Consider the following 16,382-nt stretch of genomic DNA (forward strand, 5'->3'; position numbering starts at 1 on the left):
CCTGTCCACCGTGTGTAGCCGCGGACCGTCGCTCTCTCTCCGGGTTGTTCAGCAGCGGCGGCGCCTTCTCAGCGTCCCCCTCCGTGGAGAGCGACTAGATACGAAAACAACCGTTTTTCCACGGGTCGAGCCGCCGGTCAGCTCCCGTGCGAGAGCTACCGGGCTCGGTGTGACACGGGATGATGTAGCGGAGAAACTCCTCTGGAAGAACTGCGCAGCACATTAGCATGCTAGGCTAACGCGGAGGAGAAACTAGCCGGGGAGCTAACGGCGGCTAACGTTCACCTGCGGGCTGCTGCCGCCCGAACGACGGGATGGAAAGTGTGAAGGAAAGCGGCTCCGGAGCGGCGTCCGCCCCGCCAGCGCCGCCGGGGATGGTCGACTGGATCACCGACGCCAGCTCCGGGAAGCCCAGTGGATTGACGCCGCTATCCGCCGGGAAGAGACCCTCCATCGGGGAGGACGACGGAGGCGGCGCAGAGGCGAAACTCTTCGGGAAGGGACTCGCGGCCACCTCCCTCCTCCAGATCGCGATCAGGAACGGGATCTACCAGAACCAAGTGGCCAACGCTATCGGCGGTGCGGCCAAAACGATGACGATGCCCGCGGTGAAAACAGCCAACATATACAGCCTGACGTCCGCCGGCAGCAGCACTTCTGTCAACTCTCTGCTGAGCCGGAGGCGGCAGCGGCACAAGCGGAACCTGTCGCTGGGAGCGCCGCCGACCAGCAGCGGCTCGGCCGGGGCGTCCACCGCGGAGGCGCCCGGTCCCGGTCCCGCGCCCTCCGCCTCGCCGCTGAGCACCCTCAGCCTGGACCGGAGGACGTTTCTCCGGCAGAAGCAGTCCAAGCAGCTCCAGGCCTCGGACAAGACCTGGGTGAGGTCGGACCTCCGGCGCGGCTGCGTTCACATCCACGACTGGCTCACGCCCTCCTACCCGCGCCCGGTGCTGTGCACGGCGGACACCACGGCTAAGGAGGTGGCCTGTAAGCTGGAGGGCAGCAAAGCCGGAGCTGTGCTGAGGTTTAACTGCAAAACCTCTGCTTTGGTTGATTTAAATGACAACTGTAAAGAAAGTAGCGAGAACCTCCAGGAGCCGGTGGAGGTCCGGATCCTCCGAGATGAGACCGAGCACATGAAACATTATTTCCCTGATTCCAAACCTCTGGAGGATAAAACAGCCAGTAACTCTTCCTCCGAGGTGTATCTGGAGGATGTCGGGCTGGAGCTGAGCCTGAGTGTGGCGGACTGTTATGGGGTCTACTCCGGCTCCGACATGGAGGGCAGCACCTGTGAGGACTTCAGCCCGGGGGGCCCCAGGAGCACCGAGCACCGGGACTCCCTCAGCGACGGCCTGGGTCTGGGCACCGACTCCTCCGTGCTGAGCCCGAACTGTGACAGCGCCCCGGAGGGTCCCGACCCCTTCGAGAGCTCCTCGGATGAGGTGGATCTCGCCTCCTCTCCCACACACTCACCCGGGGACTCTGCCGCAGACCAGCAGGGAGACCCGGCCTCTGCCGCAGACCCCTCCGGTGCTCCGGGGACCAGACCGGACCAGGACAGTGAAACTGCACCAGGGGATAACACAGACACCCCACAGCTCATCAAACCTCCCTCTAAGTGCCCCAGCAGCTCCCAGTCCAGGCCCCTGACCAGCCAAGCCTCTGTGCAGCCGGACCCGGAGCACCCCGGGGGGAGCAGGGCCTGGCCGGAGCCCATCAACACCAGTCCCACCCCGGCCCTCTTCGTGCAGCTGCACGGCGGAGCTGTGCGGCGGCTGCGGGACGAGGAGCGGCCTCTGCAGATATTAAACCAGTACCTGTCTAATCTGGGCTACGAGGACGCGTGCAGGGTGCAGGACGAGGGCATGAACCCAGAAATTGGCTGCCTCATTCGTTTCTACTTTGGTGAGTATCTCCTCCCGAGTTGTTCCACGCAATCATCTGTTATTCCCAGACACAACAGAAGCCCTGCAGGTGGGTTCAGGACTCAGAAGATCCTGGTTCATAAAGGGAGTGTTTTAAATGTAACCGTCAAAGAGCCCCTCATGGCTGCGGGCTGCCCCGTGTCCTGTCCATTGTTGCTGGGCCTCGTCTCTGCTCATTGTCCATCCATCCTCAGTGTACCGTGAGTGCTGTCTTTGTGTTTGGTCAGTGGGACTGTTCAACCAGTGCGTGCGATTGTCCTGCGGGGACAATGGCCAGTGTTTTGCCTGTAAACCCCAGCGGCTCTGTGTGTGCAGCCCTGTAGGGAGACACATCTGGAGGTAACAGGTGGGGTCTTTGAACACACCACGCACCAGGAGGCATAAAGGATTCACGTTCTCTTGTTGTTGTTGATAATGATCCTGTTTTTCTGACAGGCAGCGTAAGAGGATGTGAAAACAGCCGTGATCTCTTATGGGATTAGCACAACTGGATATTGTTTTTGACCTTGTTTTTACACCCTCAGCAAAGGGGGGGGGGGGGGGGGGGGGGGGGTGTAAAGAGACAGCACATAATGGCCTGATAATGGAGGAAGACACAGAAAATCATTTCTACCTATAATTACATATTCTACGATATTCTATGGCTTTTTCTTCCTCCTTTTGTTATTTAGATTTTTTTACAGCAAGAAACCATTAACCTAGAGAAATACTCAAGTGGGACTGCAGCTCGTGATTATTTTCATCCATCCATTATCTACACCACTTACGCTTTGAGTGTTACAGCGGGGGGGCAGGCAATCTTATTATTATTACTATATCGTATTTGGACATTGGGAAAGAAGTGGGGTACACCCAGGTTGCCAATGTATCACAGGTAATTTGATTTATGATCCGCATGCCTTTGGACTGTGGGAGGAATTATTTTCATGATTGATCAATACATTTTTGGTCAATTTAAATCAATTCTTACAATTCTCCGTGTACTTCTCAGGTATTGTTTGTCACATTTTTAGTCCACAACCCAAAGATATTCATTTAAAGATCTATTATGTGACAATTTTTCATTTAAACGTCTTAAAAACAAAAAAGACCTATGAATATATTTTGTTGACATTTTCCAAAATGTTTCTTCCATTGATCAAACCCAGAACATTTCATTTTTCGCCTTTTAATTGCCCTTTAATTTAACTACTCTATAGTTTTGTCTTCTTTTCCTTATCAATGAATTGACTAACATTCGTTCAGCTAAACTCAAGACATAGTACAGACACGCTGAAGAAAGGATTTCACAGTGAGCTGGATAAATTCCTTCATCTCCGCCCCTTCCACCAGTCAGCTCCCACAGTAACGTGACAGGGGAACAAAGCATGTCGGGTTATGTCACTGGAAGCAGCAGCTCCTCCAGCTACAGCCGTGAAGCAGCCATTGAGTGGCTGGTACGTGTGACAGGGAGGTGGAAGTGCCACTGACATGATGGGAAGTGAAAACAACGTTGCCAGAAGAAATTCGAAGAATCAGATTCGCTCAACTCATCCACTAGAAAGTTGTAACGGTTTGAAAGTGAAGCAAAGTTAAACTCACAGCCTCTGGTTGACTGATTTATGTCTTTATTCAGACTTTTATTTTGAAAGAGAGGAAGTAAAACTGGCCATTAATTCACAGGACAGTGTTTTTGTCCCGCAGTCCTCTGTCCCCTCAGCTGCACAGCCTCATTAGTGTTGATGCTCGGAGTCGAGCCAAGGGAGAAGAACTAAGCAAAAAGTCCCACAGCGAAAGTATTCTCTGTCTTTTAAACACACACACACACACACACACACACACACACACACACACACACCAACACACAACACACACACACACACACACCACACACGACACCGTGCTGACAGTGAGAGAAAAGCGACCTCAGTGGAACTCAGATTTCACCACCTCAGTGTTACAGATCTCTCTCACAGACGCTCGCAGCAGCCGACGCCTCTTCATCCTGGAGCCGCAGCAGCCAGAGGTCACTGCTCCACTTCACAAGGTTGAAACCAGACAAACTCGTATTATAAACTCGTGTCCAAAGCTTCCTGAGGACAGTAAGAGCGTTGACTTAATAATGGTCCTTATTGGGTTTCCATTACAAGGCAATTTTATCCATATAGCACCGGCAACAAGAAGACAATTCAAAGGGCAAATCAATATATTTAGAAAGCGTTTCAATTTATATAGATCAGAATAAAACAGGAGAATAAAAACAGTGCAGTGCAAGAAATGAATAAAAATACCTTAATGTAATTCAATCAAATTCTGTGGCATTTAGAAAACTCTTTATCTCTGAGAGTTGGAGCAGAGTTTGTTCAGATATTTGTGATTTCCTAGAGTTCAAGAGTCTCAATAAGTGTTTGAGCAAATCGCAAAGTTTTCCAAATGATAATCGAAACAGTTGTTGATTTACATTCTAACTAATTGTCACCTCCACTCAGACACTTTCGGGGACTTGTCAAGGACAAGATGCTCCAAACAGTTTTGTGGAAGCATGAACAGGAAGTGTCTAGCGGCTGCTCGCTGAGAGACAGGATGTTCAGCATTGAGAGAAATGGACGGAAGGAAAGGGCATGTGTAACACGCTTGGCCTCGCCCAGGGAAGGGCGGGCTCGCACAATACACAATCCACGTTATTGTTATTTTAAAGTTGTTTGAAAGAATGAGACCGATCTGCTGCAGCGGTCATCAGACGTTTACATCACATGCATCCAATCAGAAACCACATGATGTCACCCGTCTTTTTCTACAGTTAAATATAAATGTATGAAATCACAAACAACATGTTGACACCATCTATGTGGAGGTTTTGTTAGTGTCACCACAATGAGTTCTTATCTTTCATTTCCGTCCATCGTATATCTCTACTTGTGTTTATTTACAGTTACTGACATCTGCTTTTGTGTCTTAACGTCCCGGCCTCACTGTTTCTGTTCGTACTCCAGGTTTGTTCACAGCTCAGAAAAGAATCTCTCCTTGTGGGCAGATCCTTCATCCTGGAATAAACAGCAGGAATCCCTGAAATTATCCACGGCAGTCACTCCGACTGGATTTAAACACAAGCAACACAAACACAAGCTGAAATGCTCGGTTGATTATTTAAAAAAAGGACTATTTGTGTAGCGTTGCTGTTTCCAGCCTCTCAAATTGTGCAAATCCGAGCTGAGATGTAATGGTTTTTTTTTCTGGGTTTCACGTCCTTCCACCAAGTTTTGTGGAATTCCGTTTTGTCGTGTTTGCGTTATCCTGCTGACAAACAAAAGGGGTGAAGTCGTGACCTCTCTGGCCGAGGAGGTAATGATGTTCTCCATTGAGAAGGTGTAGACAGTGTTCAGCTGCTTCTTCTTCTTCTACTTACATTCATTTAAAGAGGAAAATGAACCGCATATCTTTCAAAACCCTTTTTTTTATTAACAAAAGAATTGAAAATGTCTTAAATGTTTTTAGATCTGGAACTATATAATGAGAGAATAACAAACTAGACAGTGGATCTGACCCTGGGGTTCAACACCAGCTTTCTACAGATCTCAGTAAGTTGTAAAAACCTCTGATGCCCGATGCTCCCTGCACTCGGAGTGAGTTTGTGTGTCCCTCTGAGACCTTGGTGACTTGTTGTGTGAGGACGAGCAGCAGGAGGATCCAGGTGCTGCTGTTAGAAGACATTGCATAACAAGCTAATCTGATTCCAGGCCTCACACTGGCTCAGACTCTTCATGTGTCACGTTCCTCTCTTGTTCTCTGGTGCAGGCATCAACAGAGCCGAGTGGAACACACAGTTTTATAAGACAACAGTGTGTATGCGTTGGTGTCGAGCGCACAGTGCAGGGTATTCGCCACGGACTCACTCAGCCCCCTGCATTTCCTTGTGTGTGTGTGTGTGTCAGTGAACTGTGGCTGCTCTTTGTGCCAGTGATGTAACAAATCACGCCCTGAGTGACTGCTCACTCTCTCAGCCCACAGGCCTATTAACCACAATTCCCTTACATAACCACCCTGCTGCTCTCCCTGTCTGAAAGAGAGACCCGGTGTGAGCGAGTTCATTCACAAAAATCCACACAGCTAAAAATAAATCTGTGCTGTGCGAAAAATAAAACCAACAAGATAATGACGGTTAAAATAATCACCAGGCTCGAGCTCGACATCAATTACATCACATGGTATTTCTCTCTCTGCAGGTAAGCCTCGCAGCGTGGGCGGCTCTGAGCGTGTGCAGCTCTTCGGGGGTGTTCAACGTGCGGAAAGGGAAGCTGGCGCTGCCGGGTGAACCGCTGGTCGAAGCGTCAGGTCACGGCTGAGTGGAAACCTGCCTCATTGTCTCGTCTGTGAAACACGCCCACACTGGCAAGATGCACATCCTCCCGCTCATCGGAGGAAAGGTACTCGATTGAAACGTGTTTGTGTCTTAACGAGATGAGAAGCTGTCTGTCATTCTCGTTTCTTTCCTCTGGTGTTTTAGATTTGTGAATGTGAAACTTCTGATGGTTGAAAAGCACAAAGTCTGATTCTTCACAACATGCTTGATGTTCCATTCTCTGTTTCTGCCGTTTTCTTCACTCGCTCTAGTTAAAAATACTTCACAAAAAAAAGATAAAAGTGCTATATGATGTTGAGGAAAAGCCGATCAGCGTTGAGAATGAAGCTTTCTCTCTGTCATTGGTTGACCTGACAAACAAAGAGAGTTTAAAGAAAAGATGGAGGAGACTAAAACATGTCCTGTGCTGCAGGTGGAGGAGGTGAGGAGACACAGTCACTGTCTGGCTTTCAGCTCCGCTGGTCCTCAGAGTCAGACGTACTACATCAGCTACGACTCCTACACAGAGCATCTCCGCTGGCACCGAGCGGCCTCAAAGGTACGGCAGCTCTTTAACTGTCTGTGTCCTTGTGTACTGCTCCAATCTTTGCATTTTTATTGACACAACTTCAAGGTTAATGTGTGATGATGATAACGTCAGTGTTTCACACCCCTGCCTCTGTTGAACTCACCGTGTCCACCTGCCCCCCCTTTGCTGCGTCAGACTGCGTCGCAGAGGGTGAACTCAGTCGACCTGTCGTGCTGCAGCCTGGAGGAGCTGCCTGCTCAGCTGTTTTACAGCCAGGACCTCACCCACCTCAATCTCAAAAACAACTTCATGTCCCCTCACAAAGGAGTTCCAGCACTCACCAGGTGAGTTTGTGTCATCAACACTAAACTACAGTCCTGTGTGCACAGCAACACGAGGAGCCGGCAGATGAAAGCAACTGTTTCCTCCTTTGTCCTCCTCTCTTTTGGATGTGGGAACGTCCCTCGTGGTTCTCTCCGCGTTGGGGAACTAACATATGGTCAAAAGAGGAAGCAGATTAGATCAAATTACAGATGACGTGAGTGTGGATGACTCGGTGGTTCGGATGATTAAAAAACCATCCACAGTCGTGTTCAGAGATTTGACATATGCCACCTGACTTCTGGGCGGAGGGCGCTTCCTTGTTTTCATCGTCAGACATTAAATTAGTCGCTGACGACACAGTTTATAAAGAGAAGTCAGTTTCCATCGTAAGAAAGATTTCCACACAGTCAGCGAAATGGACAATGTCTTTGTTTCTACACTGAAGAGGCATTTTCTAGAGCGGTTAATTCATTCTCTCAGGATTTAGGCGAATAAGATCATGGAATAAAATAATAAGAAAAATATACATCATAAAAACAATAATTTAATAAATCAGACTAGATGATGATTATTATTAGACAGATTATAAAACAGATGGACGTCTTCGTGCGACACAGTAACGGGGGTTTGTCTGTCCCTCTTCTGACCAGATGTTGGCTGTGAAGCACAGTTTGCAGACGGAGGAGGAGGAGGAGGAAGAGATTTGGTTGTTTTACAGATGCATTTTTAAATTCAGCTGTGTGTGCACATGTCTAAGAATCGCTGGTCCGTTCATTTCTGTACCCACTCGAAATATTACAGATCAGAGAAAGAAACTCAGACTGTTTACACGATCAGACAAGTGTACGTCCGCCCGTTTTAAAGCTTTTGTCAAATGCTGACTCCTGGAAAGTCTTAAAAAAGCAGGACAGCAACCTGTCTAACAGTTTTACATTATGTTGTACACAAACACAACATGCACACAGACGTGGTGGCTGAGATGCTTTCAAGATGAGACGCATCCATGAGAACTTAACAGAACCATTTGTATTTTCTATTGCATTGTTTCTCGCTGCTTCTGATCCAAAGTTCTCCTGATTGTGGCGTCTTTGCTGCCACTTAATGAACGATATGTAGAAGCCTGACAGTTTTTTTTTTTAATGGAAGGGAATAATTTATAAATATTTGTGTTTACACTTCCATTGTGCTTTCATACACACACACGTTTCCTCTGCAGTGTCTTGAGGAATGTGTTTGTGCTGCGCTGTGCCTGTGACTTTCCCTCGGAAGGACGTGGGGCTGGTTTAGCCTTTCACCCTGACCCCTCTGTGAACTGGATTAGGTTCGGCGAGGAAAGCCAGGGAACACGCACACGCACACGCTCACACTCACACACACACACACACACACACGCTCCCATCTGACTTACCTGCTGCATTGTTATGGTGAAAACCTTTTAGCTGTGTAAACATGTAGCTTTAAATAGTTTGTGTATTGAAGCTGTTGTGCTTCTGTATCCTCAGACCTCCCTCGTAAATCTCCCTGTTCATGAGACAGGTGTTATGCAACTACTAACATTCACAAGGCTCCTTTGTGTTAGAGCCTCAGTTCAGAAGAAGACCACCGAGAGATTCATATTGTCCCTCTTTGTCTTCCTGTCCCTCTCCCTCTCTAACTCTCTCTAGGTTTTGTAAACTGAGAAGCCTCAGTCTGTCAAACAACTCTCTGTCCGAGTTTCCTCTGGCCTTGTGTGACATCACCTCGCTCACCGAGCTCAACTTGTCTGGAAACCGTCTGTCGTCACTGCCCGCAGGAGTAGGGACCATGCACAAGTAAGTGGGCCGGAGGGGCTGCGGTTATTAAAGATGATGATGATAACTCGGAAGGTATTTTCTCCAGAGCCGACCGTGTCCTCGGTGACCTGTACTCTGCTGACAGAGACGTCAGGCAGGGCTTGTTGTTGGGTCCATCAGAGCAGATTAACCCGTCTCTGTATTGGATGAACAACTGGCTGTGAACCAGACTTTTGTCCTGACGCTGCAGAAGTTGTCTCCAGGTGATCTGAGTCGTGCCCACGCTGTCCCCGGATGATCCGGTGTTCGGGGTCAGATGCTCAATTAACGTACCGATCAGCAGCTTGCGTTTTAGTTTGTTCTTATCACACTGATGTTCAAGTGTTAATGTTTCTAATAAGTTTGGTCTTAATAAGTTATTTGATATAAAAATGTGCTGAGGTGTCACAATTGACAGCTGAGACCGGTTGAGTTGTGTTTCGGCTGAGCCTCGATACTGTGGCTCCTCCGCACAGTCGCTGCTGCGCTTTGGAGGGAAGTGGAGACACATCGTCCATCTTTGTATGAAGTCTGTGGTGTTTACAGGCGCCAATAACACAGAACGTCTCTCTGTCACAGTCTGTGGGCTCCAGCTGTACATATCTAAGATGAATCTCTTCACAAAGGTTCTGATGTTCAGCTGCTTTCCATGATTACTCGTCTTTATTTATTAAACTGTTGCACGGTGACGACAGTTAATGAAGATTGAGTGAGGTGTAAATTATGAGTTCTGTTTAAACTCTATGTTTTATCTCTCTTGGTCTAATAAACACACATCTGGTTCGTTTGTAATGTAAACAAATCCAATCTCAGACCTGTTGTACGAGGAGAGAAGCTTCTTCATCATAACACAGATTCTAACCATGACATAAGATATCATTTCAACTTGGGGTTGGTCTTCAGAATCTCACTCCTCTGGTCTGTTTGTGTCCAGCCTGCAGACGCTCCTCCTGGACAGTAACCTCCTGAGCTCTCTGCCCATGGAGCTGGGCTCTCTGGAGGGCCTGACCTACCTCGGCTTATCCTTCAACTGCTTCGTCTGTGTCCCGGCCGTCCTGGAGAATCTCAGAGGCATGGAGAGACTGTGCCTGGCAGGGAACCAGCTCTCTGCCCTGGATATGGTTGGACTGCAGTGGCTGCCCGCTCACCACATAGATCTGAGGTAAGAGGATCCTCGGTCAGACGCTGACGTTTTTAGAAGCAATACTGGAAAAAAGCTTGGCTGAAATGTAACACTTCCCTCGAGGCTGCAGGAAAAATGTGCTCAAGATTTTAACGTCTTGGTCTCTTGCTCCTGTGGAATTGAAAAAGGCTTGTTCTCTCTGACAGTAACGTGATTTTGTTGAGCTTAATTTTCTTTTGCTTTTTCCACTTACAATTTAAGACATTTTACTTTTGCAGCCGAAACAACGAGCTGAAGTTAACGAGTCATTGTTTTTTCTGTCCCGTTTCATTTTGTTCATTATTTCTCTTGCGCAGATTAAACCAGCTTCAGAAGGTGACGGTGGGAGACTCGGAGCATCTGGTCCACATTGTCCAGCTGGACCTGAGGGACACTGGTCTACAGGAGCTGGATGTCAGCGCCCTCTGTAGGCTGGAGCTCCTCCGCTGCGACAGAAACACTCTGTCCCTCCTCAGAGTCAGTGGCCACGCCCTCAAGAGCCTGCACGCTGCACATAACGGTAACACCAACACTTACTATGAGCTGAAGAGGCGTCCGACAGATAACGTCTGACACTGAACTCACACACACACTGACACTGTAAAGAGTTCTGCATGTTGTGTTTGCAGAGCTGAAGCAGCTGGAGGTTCAACCTGTGCCAGAGAATCTGACGGTTCTGGATTTGTCCTGGTATGAAGACGACTCACTGCGAGCACTTCACTGTCCTGTTTACAGCGTGGGACAGAACCCACTGACTGTGTTTGTTATCTTAAAGGAACAAGCTGGAGTGTGTTCCTGACTGGGTGTGTGAGAGCAGCCGACTGGAGGTGCTGGACATCAGCCACAACTCTGTAACTGAGCTGCCCATACGGTGAGCAACACACACACACACACACACACACACACACACACACACACACACACACACACACACACACACACACACACACACACACACACACACACACACACACACACAAACACATAGGATGTCTATAAAGGCTGTAGAGAAAGCTTAATGAAATGCAGGTTGAGCTAAATGTTACCACAGAGACAATAAATTGCTGTTATAATAAAATGGGACCTCTTGGTTTGAATTCCAAGAGAAATACATCAATTCAATGTGAACTCTGCACTGAACTGGCTTCCCACGTTGCTTTTTATTTAACACACAGAAATGTGATCCTATGTTTCGTTGGGCCCACTTCTTAATGACGTCAGCCATTATATTCAGAGTCAGTCCACACAAAGCTCTGGAGTTATTACAGCTGAAGGTCAAACACTGTGCTCATGATTCTTATGTGTGTTCATTACTTCAACATGAGGTGGAAAATGAGGTCACTGGAGCGAAGGATGTTTTGTGTAACGTGTCCTCAGGGTAAAACAGAGCTGCTCCCACTGACGGATTTATAGTCACACACACACACACACACACACACACACACACACACACACACACACACACTCTCTCTCTGAGCTGGCTGTATTGTTTGTGTTGTAGGCTGCTGTGCAGTGTGAGCTTGAGGAAGCTGCTGTCGGGCTGGAACCAAGTGTGTCGACTGGCTGAGAGGCTGGAGAGGTCACAGCTCGAGGTCCTCGACCTCCAGCACAACTATCTGACCGAGCTCCCACACAACCTGTTCATGAAAGCACAGAGGTGAACACAACAACACAGCATCCACTGTCCTCCTTTCCCTGTTTGTCCTCCCTCCTCATTTCTTTTTCAAGTACTAACTTGCTCTTCTCTGTTGTGATTTCTTTACAGCTTGCGAAACCTAAATGTGTCGGCCAACAAGCTGGAGAACCTGCCTGCAGCCAGCCTATCGGAGGACAGCTACAGCAGCCTTGAGGAGCTCTATGTGACCAATAACAGCCTGACAGACAAGTGTGTCCCTCTCCTGCCGGGACACGGCGTCCTCAGGGTGCTTCACCTGGCCTACAACCAGCTGCAGACCTTCACTGCCAGGTATGAAGCACTGAACATGTATGAGAACCAGAGTTAGGAAGTAAAACATTTCTGACACAGGTGTATTGGCCGATATATAAAGATAAGAAATTGTCAGTGATTCCGAAGATGTTTTTATTAAACCCTTTTGACAAAGAAAATGTAATAGTCATAATATTGTACAGTTTATTAATACTTAGAAACTATTATAAGCATCATTACTTGAGGATGGAGACGAGTGGAGTGTGTGTGCATGTGACACAAAAGCCTACGATGTTTTCTCGGGGCGTGGCTGCTCTGTAACCGAACCTCCACCTCCTGCAGTAAACTGGCCCGACTGGAGCAGCTGGAGGAGCTTGACCTGAGCGGCAACAGACTGAGGACCGTGCCCACCACCATCCTGAGCTGTCAGCGCCTGCACACGCTCTCAGCCCACTCCAACTGCATCAACGCCTTCCCCGAGGTCCTGCAGCTGCCGGAGATCAAGGTTAGTCGGACACAAGCAGGTACTGGAGTCATACTAGAGGCTGCACATTGATAATTTGACCTCTCGTGGTTTTTACACCTCCACAAACTCCTGTATCAGCTGTGCATCAGCAAAGGGGAAGAACATCCACGTCACTGCTCCTTCTTTCCCTCTGTATCTCTCCGTCTTTCTCACCACCTCCGTGGTTCTTCATGGGGTTGGGCCAGATCAGGAAATCCTTGGTAATCTCTCGGTAACTCCCTAATCTCTGTGTGAGTGTGGAAACAAGGGCGGAGAGAATAACGGATCCAGTATCGATGCACAAATCTTTTTTAAGTCTTTCGAAACTCCTTTTCATCGCCTGCATGTTTTCAACATTTGTCTAAAATATTCAGTCTAGGTTTTATTTAATGCATCTGTGCCTCCCCTTACACACCAGTGTCCAAATATAATATAAAAATGTCATGAGACATTATTCATCTTATTATATCTTGCTGTTTTTAACGGGGTAAAAAAATCTCTCCCCTGACGCTGGCTCTGTGTTTCCTCCTCAGTGTGTGGACCTGAGCTGCAACGAGCTGACTGAGGTGACTCTGCCGGAGACGCTTCCTCCGAAGCTTCAGGAGCTCGACCTCACGGGAAACCCTCGCCTCAACCTGGACCACAAAAGCCTGGAGCTCCTCAAGTAAGAACTTCAGACATAAACCCAGCGCAGCGTTTAAAATACAAAACCAACAGAGCCGTCGTTTTTCAATTCTCCTCTTCCCTCCTCTCCGCAGTAATATCCGATGTTTCAGAGTCGACCCGTCTCCTTCTGCCACGTGTGTGAGCGAGAGCCACAGGGCCCCTGCCGTCTGGAGCCACGGCTACACCGAGGCCTCAGGAGCCAAAAACAAGTCAGTCTCTCTCTCCTTCTGTCTTTATCAAACCGCTCCTCAACCTCAGTCAGTGCCCGGCCTCATCTCTCAGATAGTAACCTCCAAACCACTCGCTGAGGTCGCTGAACACAAACTGATGCTGATGCACGATTACAGAAAGATGCTTCACCGCACGTCAACAAACCTCCCACTACACATTAGAAATGCATCCTGTGTCGACATTTAAAAAAAACAACTTGTTCTTGCTTTGAATTGGCTCCTCGTGTATCTGTTCTCAGGCTGTGTGTCGCTGCTCTGGCTCTCGACGGCTTCTGTGGGATCCGCGAGGCTCTGTACGGAGTTTTTGACGGCGACAGGAACGTGGAGGTGCCTTACCTGCTGCAGTGCACCATGGGAGACGTGCTGGCAGAGGAGCTTCACCGGAGCCAGAGGCAGGACGATTACATGACCAACACTTTCCTCACCATGCAAAGGTGAATATGTGTAAAAGTGAATGATTCAAAGTCACAAACACACCTGGACGTTTCCACAGCGATGACGTTTTGTGTGTCTCTCCGCTGCAGGAAGCTGGGCACGGCAGGTCAGAGGATGGGCGGCTCTGCGGCGTTATGCCACATCAGACACGACCCGGTGGCTCCCGGCGAGCACGGCGGCTGCTTCACCCTGAAGGCCGCTAACGTGGGCAGGTGTCAGGCCGTGTTGTGTCGAGACGGCAAAGCTATGCAACTGTCCACCACACACAGCGTCAAAGAGGAGGCGGAGTATCAGAGGGTTCGACAGCACAACGCCGTCATCACAGAGGTAAACGCTGACTCACTCGTCTTTGATGTAACAGAACAAGTAAATTACATTTCAAGATGTAAATATCCTCTCTTCTCCTCCTCTTTCTCCTCTGCAGGATAACAAAGTCAGTGGTGTAACCGACTCCACCAGAATCATGGGTTACTCCTTCCTGTGCCCGTCTGTGACCCCCCGACCGCACGTCTCCACGGTGACGCTCACCCCACAGGATGAGTTCTTTCTCCTGGGCAGCCGGGGATTGTGGGACATGTTGTCTCCCAGCGAGGCGGTGGAGGCGGTCAGGAATGTACCGGACGCTCTGGCCGCTGCTAAGAAGCTGGTGACTCTGGCTCAGAGCTACGGCTGCTCCGACAGCCTCAGCGCCGTCGTCGTCCAGCTCAGCATCACCGAAGACTGCTGCTGCTTCTGTGAGCCGCCGCCCCCGCCCCCCAGCCCCGGCCTGGGCGCGCACACCAGCACACACCATTACTCAGCAAGCGGTGACGGTGCCATACCGCCGGCCTCCTCAGGAACCGTGAGCGAGCTGAGCAGTGAGTTCAGCACGTCCGAGATGAGCAGCGAGGTGGGATCCACAGCGTCGTCAGAGGAGCCGCCGCCTCAGACCGAGCCCCTGACCTCCCACCTGAACCTGCCGGGACGAGCCGGCGTGCGGAGACCCGCCTGCGGAGGAGGGAGCTTCCAGAGGCAGTTCTCTGGAGCTCTGTCTGACAACGGCCTCGACAGCGAGGACGAGGAGCCCATCGCCGGCGTCTTCTCCAACGGCAGCCGTGTGGAGGTGGAGGCCGACGTCCACTGTCTGCACCGCCATGACTGCCCAGCAACTCAAATACACACTCACGCTCAGCCAAGCACAAATATCCATCCTGCTGTCGCCTCGCTTCACGAGCCTTCACCGTCTCCCCTCTCCTCCAAGTCTCCCTCCCCGGTTCCTCCCTCCTCCCCCTGCCTCAGCGGAGAGGCTCGCTCCGGGACTCTGGGCCGAAGGGCTCGAGCTAACGGCTCAGTCGCCTGCCAAGGGAGGAACCAGGACCTCATCGAGGAGGCAGGTGATGCCCCCGTCAGGAAACAGGGGGGCTACTTCAACGCACCCGCCCAGCCGGACCCCGACGACCAGCTCATCATCCCCCCAGAGCTGGAGGAGGAGGTGCGGCAGATCATCCAGCAGCAACAGCAACAGCAGATGCAGACGCACAACCAGCAAACGCACAACTTCCAGAAGCCTGCAGACTACTTTGTCACACCACTCTAACGTCTCTCCGCCCTCCTCAGCCGCTGCTTCCCCATCACGGAGCATCAATGACGGAGAACAGAGGAGTCGGGACTGTCGCTGACGACTCTCCCTCCAAAAACCTCACTTTTCTGATCATGGCCCAGAGACTGTGTTTCGTTACGGTTTCTGTTATTGACTTTATTTTCGACTGTTAACTCTACGCCCCTTGAAATGCAATGCAATTTTTTATAACACTTTATGTTGATTAAATCCACATGTAATGACTTACCATATCTTTAATTTGAAGAAGCACTTTGCTTTTTATTAGAGATGAATTCTATGTTAAATGGTACTTTGAGATTTGGACCATGATGTTTTTGTGTCGGCCGTGACGGCCTCAGATGTCGGAGTTAGTAAAACTGTTTAACTAACTCTTAGGAGTTTAAAACTTTAAAGTGACCTCGTCACTATACTAATATTCTCTGAGAGAAAAGACCATAAGGTTTTCCAGGTTTGTGTTTTTAGGGGTTGGGGGTGTTCGGAGTTCAGAGTGGTGCTGCAGTGGTGAGTGAATGCTGATCAGTTTCATACCAGCTCGATACGTGTTCTCAGAACAGTTTCAGTCTCTTTACGACGGCAAATCGCACAAAAGAGCTACTTTTGCTATGTAATAAATTAAAGTTTTCAGATAACCACAACATGTTGACTTTGTGTGCTTGTGGAGCGAAGGAGGAGACGTCTTTAGTACGTACGTCTGTCTGTCTGCCCCATTCCTGTGGACATGACCTCTTAAAAACCCCAAAGAATTGGGTGGTCAAAGGTCAAGGTCACCGTGACCTCACTAAACCCTTCTTTGCCTTGTTATCTGAACTAAACCTTATTCCATTGGCCTGATCTTGTTTCAGCTGCAGAGAGAACTAAAGTGTATTCATCCTTTTTGGTGTTAAAACAGTAGAGCTGCACAAACAGAAGAACGAGCTCCTGTGACGTCGCCTTGTTCCTGTGACGCA

At 49.4% G+C, this 16,382-nt stretch overlaps 1 protein-coding gene across 1 annotated transcript; it reads left to right on the top strand.

The window, feature by feature from the left end:
* LOC117759794 (PH domain leucine-rich repeat-containing protein phosphatase 1-like) lies at positions 1 to 16,070 on the top strand. Its single transcript, XM_034582202.1, is given in 20 exon segments — positions 1 to 1,908; positions 6,131 to 6,171; positions 6,173 to 6,214; positions 6,216 to 6,251; positions 6,254 to 6,331; positions 6,680 to 6,805; positions 6,971 to 7,119; positions 8,764 to 8,910; positions 9,845 to 10,072; positions 10,390 to 10,592; positions 10,702 to 10,762; positions 10,848 to 10,943; positions 11,574 to 11,729; positions 11,838 to 12,038; positions 12,342 to 12,504; positions 13,038 to 13,168; positions 13,263 to 13,379; positions 13,640 to 13,834; positions 13,925 to 14,162; positions 14,260 to 16,070. Coding segments are annotated over 20 exon segments (5,154 nt in total). The 5' UTR covers positions 1 to 314; the 3' UTR covers positions 15,412 to 16,070.
* The last annotated feature ends 312 nt before the right edge of the window (positions 16,071 to 16,382 follow it).

The sequence above is a fragment of the Hippoglossus hippoglossus genome, chromosome 4, assembly GCF_009819705.1.
Source record: "Hippoglossus hippoglossus isolate fHipHip1 chromosome 4, fHipHip1.pri, whole genome shotgun sequence".
NCBI classification, from domain to species: Eukaryota; Metazoa; Chordata; class Actinopteri; order Pleuronectiformes; family Pleuronectidae; genus Hippoglossus; species Hippoglossus hippoglossus.